The following is a 12940-nucleotide window of genomic DNA, read 5'->3' on the forward strand; positions in this document are numbered from 1 at the left end:
TTAATTAAAATTAATTCTTTCAAAATTTTATAAAAATTTGAAAATAAATGATAAATTATTAATTATTTAAAAGAGACAATACCTTTATAGAATATAAGATATAAGATATTTTTATAAAAGTTTTTCTTTCAACAACGTAAATTTAGAAGAAAAATAAGTATTTTTTATAAGAAAAGAATATCTAAAGTATATAATGTGATTACCAAAATATAACTACGTAAGTTATTATTAATATAATAATATAAATTTTAATATGTTAATATAAAATAAACAATTGATTTTTTAAATAAATATAGAGATTATTATATAAAAACTAATTTGAAAGTTACACAGACTTGAGGATATGATATTAATTTAATTAAGTGAAAAATATTAGTGAATTAAACAATCAAGACATAAATCTATCATATAATAAAAAATAATACATATAAAAATACTAAATTATATAATATATTTTTTTAAATATATATCTCATATATAAATATAGTTTCTAAAAATTTTGGGGGCCGAGGCCACCACTCACCCCCTCTAAGTCCATCCCTGTATCTATGTATTAATATACTGTAATTATTTTGGTTAAAAAATTTATTTATACTATAAAAATTATAATAAGTAGATTTGACAATTAAGTAAAATAATTGTTTAAAAATATATATAAAAAAATAATATTTAATCATGTTAAAAATAAAAAAGGTCTTTATAAATATTTTTTGTTATTTTAAATATTATATTATGCGTATGAAGTTATATTTTTATTATTTTAAATATTATAATAATAATTGTGTGTATATTTCTAGTTCTTATTAATATGTATTAGATAGTTTTAATTTTAAATTTTGAATATATCTAAACCAATTTAGATTGATCAAGTGATCGACTTAGTCGTCAGCTTAAATAAGTATTGAGAGTTCGAATTCCGTCTCGTATGTATAGCAACTCGTTGCCGGCCAATTGTAGAATCTTAAATGGAATTCAAATTTATGACGGATTAGTCCTCAACTTTTGAATATCGTGGGAAGCAAAAAAAATATCTAGACCTAAATTTTATTATATTTTTGTCTCCATTACTAAATTTTTCTGGGTCCGTCACTGTTCACAACTTATGTCATCATCACTGCTCATCCCATTACCGTTGTTGTTGAGCACGTCGCCACCATTCTCATGCGAGTTTTTTTTTCTCTAGGTAAATTTTCCTCTCTCTCGTCTGTTAAGTTCTTCTATTCAAACATTGATATTTAAATTATAAAAAAAATGATTTTCATATTTTATAAAATATTATACTAGCGGTAATTGTAAATATGACGCTACTTAAAATTAAATAAAGTAACATAGATAAAACAAATAAAAAAATAACTTAATCTTGTATAAAATTTACCTATAAAATTCGGTACCAAAAAATGAATTTAATTTTAGTATATTAATAATATAAAATATTTTATATAATCATTCAATTCAATTAGATTTATCTATTTAGGTCATTATTGAAAATAAATTTAAGATACCAACATACAATTACTTTAAATTAAACAACAATTATCAATACTATATAAGAAATACACTATTCCACTAAGAATGATTGTCGTAAGGAATAATTTTCTAATTTTTTATACTAATATTAAAAGTTTATATAATACTATATAATAATATTATCATGATCAATACTATATAATATCAAAACAAAAAAAAACACTGTGCTAATATAATATTATTAATATTATATAAATCATCTTTGTATTTATTTTTCTGTACGTATATAATATTTAATTAACATATTAAGACGTATATAATATTTTGTTAATACATATATAATATAAAGTGATTTACAAATTATTATTAATTCGTATATAATGTATAATTAAATTTAATGAATTCAATTAGAATAAACAATAAATTATTTATTTTATTTCAGATTTTATAAATTGAATAAATTAATTAACTAATATAACAAATTACAATTAATGTAGTAAATTTAATTAAGTAATATATATTATAATAAATTATATTAATATTTAAATATTTAATCAAATCAATTAGTTGGTATAATTAAGTCATGGTAATAAATTGTATTGAATGAGTTAAAATAATTAAATCGGGAAACACTCTCCGGAGCATGCCACGTCAGCTCCATCATTAAGTGCATACATCCGATTTTTATATAATAGAATAGATTATTATTTTATTTTATTTCTTTTTCTCTTTAGTAATTATATAGCGAGTGAATTATTGTAAGTAGTGTTCAATTTCATATTACTTTGTAGCTATTAGAAATCAAAATTCCGCTGCAGACTCAACAAAATTTTATATCATATAAAAGATATAAAATTTAAGATCAAGACACACCATAAAATTACTATTGGTGAAAGTTTTTAAATATTTTTTAATAAATATAAAATAAATGCATTGAAATTTTAAATATTTTGTATATAAAAATTTTTTCATTTTAAAATTCTAACATACGTCCTTAGAATACAAATTAGTTAAACTCAAAATTATAAAAGAAATATATAAAAAAATGATAGAATATTTTTTTTTAATCTATAACTTCAAAAAGGATGGAACATTGAAGGAGCAACTCTCACAATCAACAACTTTATTAATATTCACGTTTTCCGACTATCATCCTTCATATTTTCTCCTGAATTTCGTTTTTGATAATTAAATTCATCATTTTTTTTACTGCAATAAAAGTTGTGTAATTTTTCTATAGAATTTACTTTAATGCTCTATATGTTAACCCTTCTTCGTATGGTGGAAATTCACCTGCAGTCGACTGCAGGTGAAATTGTTTCTGGATCGTTGACACGTGTTACTATATGGTTTAAAAAAAACTATTTATTTTATACAAATGGTTTATTTAAAAAAATCGGTTTGAATAGATCAAATAACTACTTTTAAAATAATTTAAATTCTTTCTGCGTGTTATTCCTAAATAATTTGATATGTTCTTTTTCTTCGTTCATATTGACCAATTTTTCTTTAAATTTATCTGAAACTTTTTTTATTTAATTTTTGTCAAATATATGTATACAAATTGTTTAAAAAAATAAAATTTAGTATTCTGAAAAAGAAACAAAATTCACGATTTTTTTTATAGGAATGGCATAAATGATATCATCTGTCCTTTTTTGTGTCTCTATTTCTATTTTCTTGATGAGTTTTGTTTTGTTTCCTATAACTTACATAAATAATTGAACATAATATTATTAATTTTGTCTACAACAAAAAATTTTAATAAATTTTTTCAAAATAAAATTGATTCAAAAATAGAGAAAAAAAAAGAACAACTAATGAAAATATTTATTTTGACATTGCCATCAAGAATAGGATAGCCATAGAAAAAATTCAACCAAATAAAAAGGACCTAACTCATACAATTAAACTACCATCATATCATCACAATAAACTATAACATCACCAACTAAAGAGACATATAACAAATATGAAAGAGATCATGCCAAAATTTCAACAATGCTCATGTTATCAACTAGTCTACGTTATACCATAATTACATTTTTGTCTTCCATCACATGAAATTGCCATGAATTATCTTGGCATTTATGATCCTGAACATCAAAATGGTGTAATGACATAAATATGTACATATTTATTAAATAATTTTCATCATTCAGAGAGGAATGAATAAAAACATAAATTAAGAAATACATTTGAAATAATAAATTTGATTAAGAAATATAAATAAAAGGAACATACCTAATTGAAAGTTTCATATTAGTTCTGAAAAAGGGATTGAAAGAGAACGAATTTTACGTGCGAAACGAAAAAGAAGAGAATAAAAGTAACTGCTTGGTCCAATTCAAACCAATTTTTTTAAATAAACCATTTATATAAAATAAACCGATTTTTTTTAAACCATATAGTAACACATGTCAGCCATCCAGAAGCAACGCAGGTGAGTTTCTGCCTCTCTTCTTCGTATACCCCGTTTAGAATACATATGGACATGGTTACACGATCATGATAATGATCCAATTTTCAAAAGTTCAAAGAGAGTAGAGCCTGCGACACCGAGATGGTGGTAGCCCCACATCCTTCAAGTATATATCGTGGTCCAACTCCAGCCCCCTTTGCATCACTTTATATGCATGGCTAGCTAGTTCTAGTTACGTTTCTCCTTTATCCATTGCACTCAAACTATAGGTTTGATTTAATCTTGAGACATGGAAAATCAATGACTGCTTAAGGGTAGTTTTTGTTGTCATATATGTCATCTTCTTGCCAAGAGAGCCAAGGTTTCAGCGTCAATGGAGTTGGACTGTGATGCTAGCTTAATAGGAGTGTTGCCTTCTTTATCTGCAGCATTTGAATTGGCCCCCCTGTAAATAACAAGACGGTAGGAAAAGTAAACATTAAACTGAAATTTGAAATTATCTAAGAATACAAGGATAAGCAACGTTATTAGGAATATATGTCTTAGAAACCCATCCAGCAATGTTAATTAATTTACCTCATAAGTAGCACTTTTGCAGCTTCAGTATTTCCTGCAGTAATACTGTAATGAAGTGGTGTCTGACCTTTCGAATCGCAAGCATTAATGTCTGCACCATATTGTAGGAGCAACTCCACCATACCAGCATCAGCAGTGATGCATGCCAGGTGAAGCACACCAGAACCAAGTTGTATGTTCTCATTCATCAGCTGATTTTCACGTTGAGATGGTGATGATATGTTTGATTTATCTGATGAAGTCATGTTGCAAGAACCTTCTGCAGAGCACCAAACAATGGTATTCACACTAGAAACTTTTTTGGGACTCAGATTTAAAAGATATTTACAGATTTAATATTTAATATTAATTTTATTAATATTGAAATAAACGGTTTATTAATCGTTTCTTTAATTTTCATTTAAGCGGTCATACATGAGTTATGATCTTTGGCATTGAAAGGTTGCAATGTACTGTTGTACCCATTATGCAATGAAAAGTTACAACCTTTAAGTTCATACGTGACTTATGATTTGGTTGGCTTTGTGCTTGTATTTTGGTTACTTCTTTTGTATATATAAAAAGATAATTGCCCACTGTATGAAAATATATAACAAATACCAAGTGTACATTTTATTTAACTATGGAGAGTGTTCTTTGTTCAACAGAGTTAAGAGTGTCTTATTATTGGTAACTAAAAAATTTAATGGTTTCATTATATCTTAGGAGAATATTGTCATCAATCCTATAGTAATTAAGTGTGGGGACAAAGATCTCTCTAAAGAAAGCAATCTAATTGTGTCTTAGAACCACAACAATTTCTTGGGTAATAAGACATACCAGATAATGTGTGGCCAGTGATGGCATTGACATCCACACCTGACTTGACAATATGCCGGTACGCTGCTTTCATGTCATTGGCACAAATGCTTTCCCACACTTTTTTTGCCACAGAATGGACAGAGTGGCTTTCTTTTGTTCGGCAAATGAACATTTTCTCAGAGTACTGCAAAAATTATGTTCAGGCAATGAAATCCTACGTTTTTTTTATGTTTTTAACCTAGTATGCAAAGTAGAATCAATTGCAGCTATAGTGGCTTATATATCAAATAGGTTTGGTGCAACATATGGGGTGCCCAACTAAAGAAAATAGAAATTGATATTCACAAAATTGAACCCCCCCCCCCCCCAATCTTTCTACATAAGAATAGCATTAATTAGTAATTTCAATCTTTTTAAGGTTACCTTTGCATGAATGAACTTCTCCTTTAATGAAATAGAATCATCAGGTTTCGGTTTTTTTACTTTGTCTCCCCTGGCATTGGATGAACTACATAGCAGGTGCTGGTTAGCATATGTCTGAACAGTTATTCTCATCAGTGTTAGCAATACTTACCCAACAGATGCATTATCATCAGTTTGCAAAGTACTCTTTGAAGCTAACTCTTCCCAAACTGAGTTTGCAAAGTAATTGCCCAGTGTCTTAAACATGGCTAAGACGTAAGGGTCCCAGACTTTCACATCAAGTGTCAATGATCTTACCTGCCAAAAATGTTTTTCACCTTAGCTGCAGAAGTGAGTAGTAAAAGGAAAAGGATTTTGTTTCCATCACTGAGTTTACAAAGGAACGAACCATACATAACATTGAAGGTAAACTTAAAACTGCAAACTTATTGACTTACTTTTGATATATGTACTCCAAGATTACGATGAACACCGGAACATTCAATGCATATAAGGATGCCAAGGTTTAAGGATGCCCAATCTGGTTCAGGTTTACCACAATCTGCACACTTGTCATTTCCACTCACCCTTCTTAGAAATTCAATTGGCTTTTCACTTTTCATATTGTGTCTTTGCAACTGCAAACTCTTATATGTACGATATTGGCTACCGGGAGTAGTGTATTTCCTTGATTCAGACTTGTCGGTCACGGTGTGACCATCATCTAGAGAACTTTCTGGCACATCAGTCTTCTTAGCAGTGTCACTGTCTCCAGTTTTTCGCTTAGCACAGGGAGGCTGTCACAGAAATGTTATATAATCATATTAATCAGAAATAACATGAGCATTGGAGGATTAATGAATTTGAAAGAAAAAATTCTACTATGTACCGTTCCCAGTGACTGGACGCTCAACAAGGATGCAATGACTCCGGTTATCTTTTCCATCCAATCCATCTGGTCCACTGCATTTTCTGCCTGCATTGCTTTCCATTGCATCATCAGAATTTAGAAGTAAGAACAAATTTAAATAATGTAAAAACCAAGTACCTGCAATGTATAGTTCTTTGATGGTGAGATAATCCTGAAGCAGAATCTTAAATCTGACTGATCAGAATCAGCTTTAATTGTGGATGTCAGCAGGTTTACTGTGTGACGTGCTGCATATCTTTCATCATGGACACCTCCATGGTAATGAGAAGAAAGCCATCGACTTAGAAGCCCAGAACCATTTTCAGTGCCACCATTCCATGGTTTGCGATAGTAGTATAGCATTCCCCGACTATCAAGAACAAAATACCTTCTTTTCCAGTCACCCCTTAAATTAGAGGATCGCTTTGAGAGAAAACCTTGTCTAATGATTTCAACCTATATGTATAAACCATGCACTTTTGAGATTAAGATAGGCTAAAATTAAATACATTGTCGACATTGAATATCGTATTCATAGTGTAAATTGTAAAATACCTTTCCATTTGCAGCAGATTCCTTCACTACATCAGCCACTTCATTTGATATCCTAGAAAAGGGATGGACAGAGTCTCCATTAGGAGAACCATAAGGGCCATTTAAAGACATTCTACTCTCTTGATAAACTCGTTTTTTGTACTCTTCCATTCTTTTATAAAGAGAAATCTGCTCTTCATCATAACTTTCTCTTGATTGCTGTACATAATCCAAAATCTGCAACATGGTCGAGTTAGATATTTCAGCAATTGGCCCTTTCCTTCTCAGCATCAAGTTGAAGAAAGAAAGCTCCCATATTTCGAACTGGCTCTCATGAAAGACTATCATGTCCTTAGGTTTCTCATTTTAGCCACTAAATTGGTAATTATTTCTAGACAATGCTGTTGAATACTATTTTTAAATGTGCTATACTGAATAGTATTTCTAAAAGAAATGAAATGGCACCTCAGACATGAAAGAAAATTTCCATTCAGTCAAATGTGTTTCCCTAATCCAGTAATTGAATGTTATACATCATTAACTGTGTTTTTATGCTGCTTGATCACCCTTGGTTTATAAGTTTAGAAAATTCAAGAAACTACATCTGCTTATCTGTGGAAAAGTACGCTCTCTACTATGTATGGCATGAGCAATCACATAAATGGAAAAAAAAATTATAGTAGTAGTAGCAAAACCTCGCTAAAGAAAGGTTGCATCTGATGTAATAGTTGATATCCCTGCAACAGAAGGGACCTTGAAAAATGTATTAAGTGAAATACTAGATATGAAAAAAGTAAAATATAAAATAATAGTAATAATAATAATAATAATAATAATGAGAAAGCCATGTAATGAGTATTTCATATACCTGTTGAAAGTATCGAAGATGAGCATCCATGATTCCAGTGATAGCCTCTAAGAACTCAAATCTCTTTTTGGCCTCAATATTATTGAGAGCAACAACCTAGCCGATGATAAATGTTTTCGTTTTAGACATAACGAGGATTTTATTTTCTTTTATTGTTATATTATAACGATATACATGCTATAATTCAGAAGCTCAAATTAATGTGAGATATATGTGCAATTGACATTACCAGATTGAAACGTGCTTCTTCAAATGAGGTTCTTGCATTCTGCAATTCCTGGAATTTCTCTATACCAAATTAGATTTAAAAGATCATACAAACTCACAACAAGCAACAGGAATACGTTATGAATAAAAATTCCAAAGAGAAGCTACCAGAATTACCTCTTCCATGGTAGTGGCAATATCAGGCTTTGTGCTTTTTTTCAGTGACATAAACTTTTCTCGTGCCTGTAGCAAATAATATAATGGACATCGCTATCATGTTATGATCAGGAGATCTGCAATTGAAATTTTTACAGACACGCAGGCACACATTGTTGCCTCTACTGATCTAAATAAAAGTTAAATCTCAACACAAATGAGAAGCACCTGATCATATACAGCAGAAGCTTTGTCAAAACGCTTCCGAGCTTCCTGCATAAAAAGGCAAGAACATATGAATATATTGTTGAACATTAAATGGTGAAAGATTACTAATTTTTCACATTGATCGGTCTTAATTCCACTAAACAGCTTCTAATCACTGTTTCAAAATCATGATTTCAACTCTTCTCCCACTGTTGATAATCCACTGGAGATAAGTCATATCTTCAAGTATTACATCCTATTATCCTAATATTCCATAGTTTTAGCATATGATAACCAACTTTGTTATGTGTATGCATTAAAAAAAAAAGGAGTAAATATCTACTACCAAAGTCACAGCATACCTTGACTTCATGGATATCAACATTCATAATGTGTTGTAACCGGTCAGTAAGCATCTGCTCTACCTAAGAAACCACAATAAGTCAGGACAGAATACGAATTCCAATAAGCACAATAGCCTGTGATTTACTAGGAACAAATCATTACCTGTGACCGAAGAAGTTCTTTGTATGTACTGATTTCTCTCAAAGCAGTAGTAAATTTGCTCATCACAGGTTCTGGGAATACCAAAGCAAAATTCTTCAGAGTCAGCAGCACAGACATAAACCTTAGTGCAATCTTATTCATAGTCAACGGAAGCACATAGGTTAAGAAATTAAAAGCATAGCTAAGAGTAAATAAACATAGCAACAACTGGAGTACACATCTGATCTGCTGAACCTGAACCTTCATATCAATTGAAGGCTAAAATAACCAAAGATATTAATTTAATTTTAGTAGAGAAAGAAAGAGAAGATGAGGTTTACCTCCTAAAGCAGCAAAATGAGGATCATTATGGCCACTTCCAAAATCTTCAAGGGCAGTAGCAAATGCCACGTCCCCTTCATATACCTCTCCTAATCCTTCCCTGAAAAGATTTAAAAAAATATCAAATATTTATTCAGAGAATAATCCCAATCCAAGAGTGAACGTACGTATATTTTCGACATCCTTTGTGAAATTTGCAGCATCTGATGCGTAATGATTCTGCACTTTCCTCCAAGCACTGCAGCTGCAAATGCATCCATCATACACAACCACATTCGTTAAATTCCATTTTTTAAAAGCAAACTCTGTTATAGAATGCTTTCTTTCCGCCATATTAAAACATCCTCAAAAAAAAAAAAAATCAAGCATGAATTATGAGATTGCATAGGAGGCACCTCGTGCTGCTCAACATGACGTGAATTACGATAAAATCAACATAGATATAGATGTTTGAATAAATTGAATATGATATGGTAAGAAGAAGAACCTGCTGGCGGAACATGGGGGAATCATCGAGCTTTGCGAAATGCATTTTTATTTTGGGTTCCAGAAATGAAGATTTGATTTCTTCAACAAAGGAAGTAAATTTGGCAATGTGATTATGAATCTGATGATGACAGATAAATTTTTTTTTTCCAACGCAAAGCTTAGCTTAATTTAAGAGAAAGAAAGAGAGACAGAGGAATGAAGCAATGGTTAATGGTTCTGTTTTTTTATTTATCTTTGATTATTAAAGTTAAAGTTAAAGGGAAAGAGTAATTAATTATTAATTAATAAAATAAGAAGACTAGACTATAAGAGTATTAAAAAAATAGTTGGAGCGGGGAAGGAGGTTGAAATTGGAAGGAAGATATAGGTAACAGTGACTTAGATAAGACATAAGAGTTTCACCTAATATAATTATTTCACGAAAAATTATAATGTACAGATGTTAGATTGTACAGATATAAAGAGATTCTATTGTAATCGTTAGGATAAGACACGTGTAGGAAAAGTTGGAGGCGGCTCGCAGAGGTAGTGTTAGACGTTGTTGGAAATTAGAGATGGATTGTGTGGGAAACGAGTGGCTTTGTGTCTATGGGTTGGATATTTTTCGTAACAAGAGGTAAAAAAATTGGAGACAGTGTAGACCCGAAACTCAACTCTCCTTGTAACAATATTTTTCTTTATATATTTTAAACAACAAAAGAATTGTTTAGCATAGGTGTTGCACCATCTTAGGTAAAATAATTTGACTTACATATATGTTTTGTAGATTTTTTTAGTGTCATTTTGATTATAAATTTTGAGGTGAATTACATAGGTGTTTTGCCGATATAAATATTCAGTATTTTAAAATTGATAACGGTTCAGCATAATAAAAAATAGATGTTTGTTACGGTACGACGATAAATTTATACGTACTAGTACAATAAAAATATGGACAAATTAAAATACGACATGTGGATTATGTTTTCCATGTCAATAATAATTATTATTTTTTTAAATACATATTATATCAATGATTTTACTAAATTACCCTTATACTTTAATAAAAATAAAAATAAATTTAATTTAATTTTTACAAAAAGAGTTAAATATCCTTCTTTTAGTATTGGACAAAAACAACCCTAACTCTTTAATTTAATCAGAATTTCAATTAACTTTAGTTTTATAATTTTAAATTTAAATCAATTCAAAAATCAAAACCAAAATACATTTCATTATTCATATACACTACAAAATATGTATTTTATTATTCATATACACTACAAAATTATTTTGTTTATCATGAACCCTAAAATCCTAAATTCCCAACGTACTCCAATCCCACTCTCCTCTCCTCTCGGAAACTGAAAATTGAAAAGGGAACAAAGAACTCTAGCACCCCCAGTCTCCCGCAGCCCTGCAGCCACCGCAACCCCCGGAGCCACTGGAGGCCCCGCAGTCACCGCAGCTCCCGCAGTCCCACTTCGTTGTAATCGCGAAACCCTCCTCCGCTGGGAAGCTCCGTCGCCAAGGTAATTAATTTGTCACCAATTCCAACATGCATGCTTACTGTTATATAATTTACCTCATCTATATCACACATTATAACTTTATCAATGGTATTATGCCTGAGCGATTCCCTTGCGGTGGATCCCTCTCCTCCCCCCATAATAAAAACATTCTTTGGGCTGAATGAATAAAAGTTCTAGGTAAATTACATGGGATTGGGAATGAAATTAGATTCTTAAAGAGCATATAGGAGGGAGTTATTTAGGATGGTGAAGGAGGGTTGGATGAACAAGACATTCATGGTAGATGAATTCATCTGTCTCAACACTTTGAAACTTCTCATCAATTACCAATGCCTGTAACAGCCACATAAACTTAGTTTCCTCTTCATAAAGGTAGATTTAATTCTTTTGTATAAAGAAGATGCTTACCTTTCCAAAGGGCTTAGTGTCCAATAGTGCAATGTGTTGATATTGGCTAGTTCCTGTATGCAATATACTACAACCGATCCAAAGAAAAAAATGAAATTACTCTTACATTAGTGTATCTTCATAATAAGAGCAAATAAGATAATTGAAATATAGCTACACTTTGCTATGTCTTATTTTCATTATGTACTGTTTGTATATGTATGTATGTCTGCCTTTTTCATAGCCATAGGCAAAAGGAGCTTATCATTTTTTAGGATCACTTTACTTTTCCTAACATGAGAAGCTGCAATCACCAAAGATTGTTCTACTTGTTCTATTTTTGTCTCATTTGGACTCAAAGAAGTTCTTACTTCTCTCACCATATTATCTCTGGCTTTATTCTTTTCATGAATCTTCTAAAGTCAATAAGAAAAAGTTATAATAGTAAATCATAAATGAACATGAAAAAGGCCAAAATGCTAATGTGGTATTTCATCTGACAGTTAGTATGAGATTTTGGATTAGCTAAGAACAGAAAGAAAAAAGAGTAGTTAAAAAGAGGCGGTGTGGTATTTCATCTGGTAGGGACGTAGTGATATGCAATTGATAATGGCTCAAGTGTTCTAAGCTACTTTAGAATTTTTCCTTTTTACCCTTTTTATTTTTCACAGGCCAATTAACTTCAGAACTGGTTTTCCTGCTCAGCACCTTCTATAACTCCAATTGATTTTTGTTTTAAATGCAATGTAGGTGCCTCGATAAAACAGCTATAGTGTCTGATGCTGAGAGCAAAATTGATTATTTTCCTGATCCATGGAGACTGCACTGTGACACAAGTTGAGGAACTGAAGATCTTGCTTTGCATATTCTATCATCTCCCTAGGAAAATTGACTTTAAAATTTAAAATAAAATATCTACTTTTATTTTTGACTCTGTGAAGATGCTTCTGACCTTTCACGTGATGATTCATCTAATGAAAGTATTGACCTTCCAACACCATTTTAAAACAATGTTTCATCTGAATCACCTACTTCATATATTTCTTCCAATTATTTTTCTTATCATTTTACCACTCTATTTTTATTATTAAATTTGTATTTAACATTGTATGTCATATGAAATCTCAGTTTTAATTTTATTTTTTTCACATGTGATTTTGTTTTTGTATAGCTTA

The 12940-nt window shown here is 30.4% G+C and overlaps 1 protein-coding gene and 1 long non-coding RNA gene across 2 annotated transcripts; one reads left to right on the forward strand and one right to left on the reverse strand.

Annotated features, from left to right (window-relative positions):
• Positions 1-3563: 3563 nt before the first annotated feature.
• Positions 3564-10500, reverse strand: LOC112790998 (ADP-ribosylation factor GTPase-activating protein AGD1). The gene is made up of 19 exons (XM_025833647.3): positions 9866-10500; positions 9546-9622; positions 9378-9478; positions 9058-9128; positions 8913-8975; positions 8572-8616; positions 8365-8430; positions 8210-8257; positions 7981-8076; positions 7808-7849; positions 7134-7349; positions 6717-7034; positions 6558-6644; positions 6127-6465; positions 5841-5986; positions 5690-5774; positions 5285-5450; positions 4466-4724; positions 3564-4334 (listed from the first exon to the last, which is right to left on the reverse strand). Exons 1-19 carry the CDS (start codon positions 9908-9910, stop codon positions 4226-4228), a joined length of 2379 nt encoding a protein of 792 aa, XP_025689432.1. The 5' UTR covers positions 9911-10500; the 3' UTR covers positions 3564-4225.
• A 607-nt stretch (positions 10501-11107) lies between these two features.
• Positions 11108-12909, forward strand: LOC140183835 (uncharacterized). The gene is made up of 2 exons (XR_011880145.1): positions 11108-11378; positions 12516-12909. It is a non-coding gene; the product is annotated as an uncharacterized lncRNA (long non-coding RNA).
• The last annotated feature ends 31 nt before the right edge of the window (positions 12910-12940 follow it).

The sequence above is a fragment of the Arachis hypogaea genome, chromosome 3 (assembly GCF_003086295.3).
Source record: "Arachis hypogaea cultivar Tifrunner chromosome 3, arahy.Tifrunner.gnm2.J5K5, whole genome shotgun sequence".
Classification (NCBI taxonomy): domain Eukaryota; kingdom Viridiplantae; phylum Streptophyta; class Magnoliopsida; order Fabales; family Fabaceae; genus Arachis; species Arachis hypogaea.

What these genes read in the sequence shown, in the direction of transcription:
- LOC112790998 (XM_025833647.3), bottom strand. Translation starts at nt 9,910, where the DNA reads ATGCATTTCGCAAAGCTCGATGATTCCCCCATGTTCCGCCAGCAG. An exon ending in TTGCCACTACCATGGAAGAG is followed by an intron (nt 8,258 to 8,364) that starts GTAATTCTGGTA and finishes GAGAAATTCCAG; the next exon opens with GAATTGCAGAATGCAAGAAC. An exon ending in GCAAAAGTGCTACTTATGAG is followed by an intron (nt 4,335 to 4,465) that starts GTAAATTAATTA and finishes TGTTATTTACAG; the next exon opens with GGGGGCCAATTCAAATGCTG.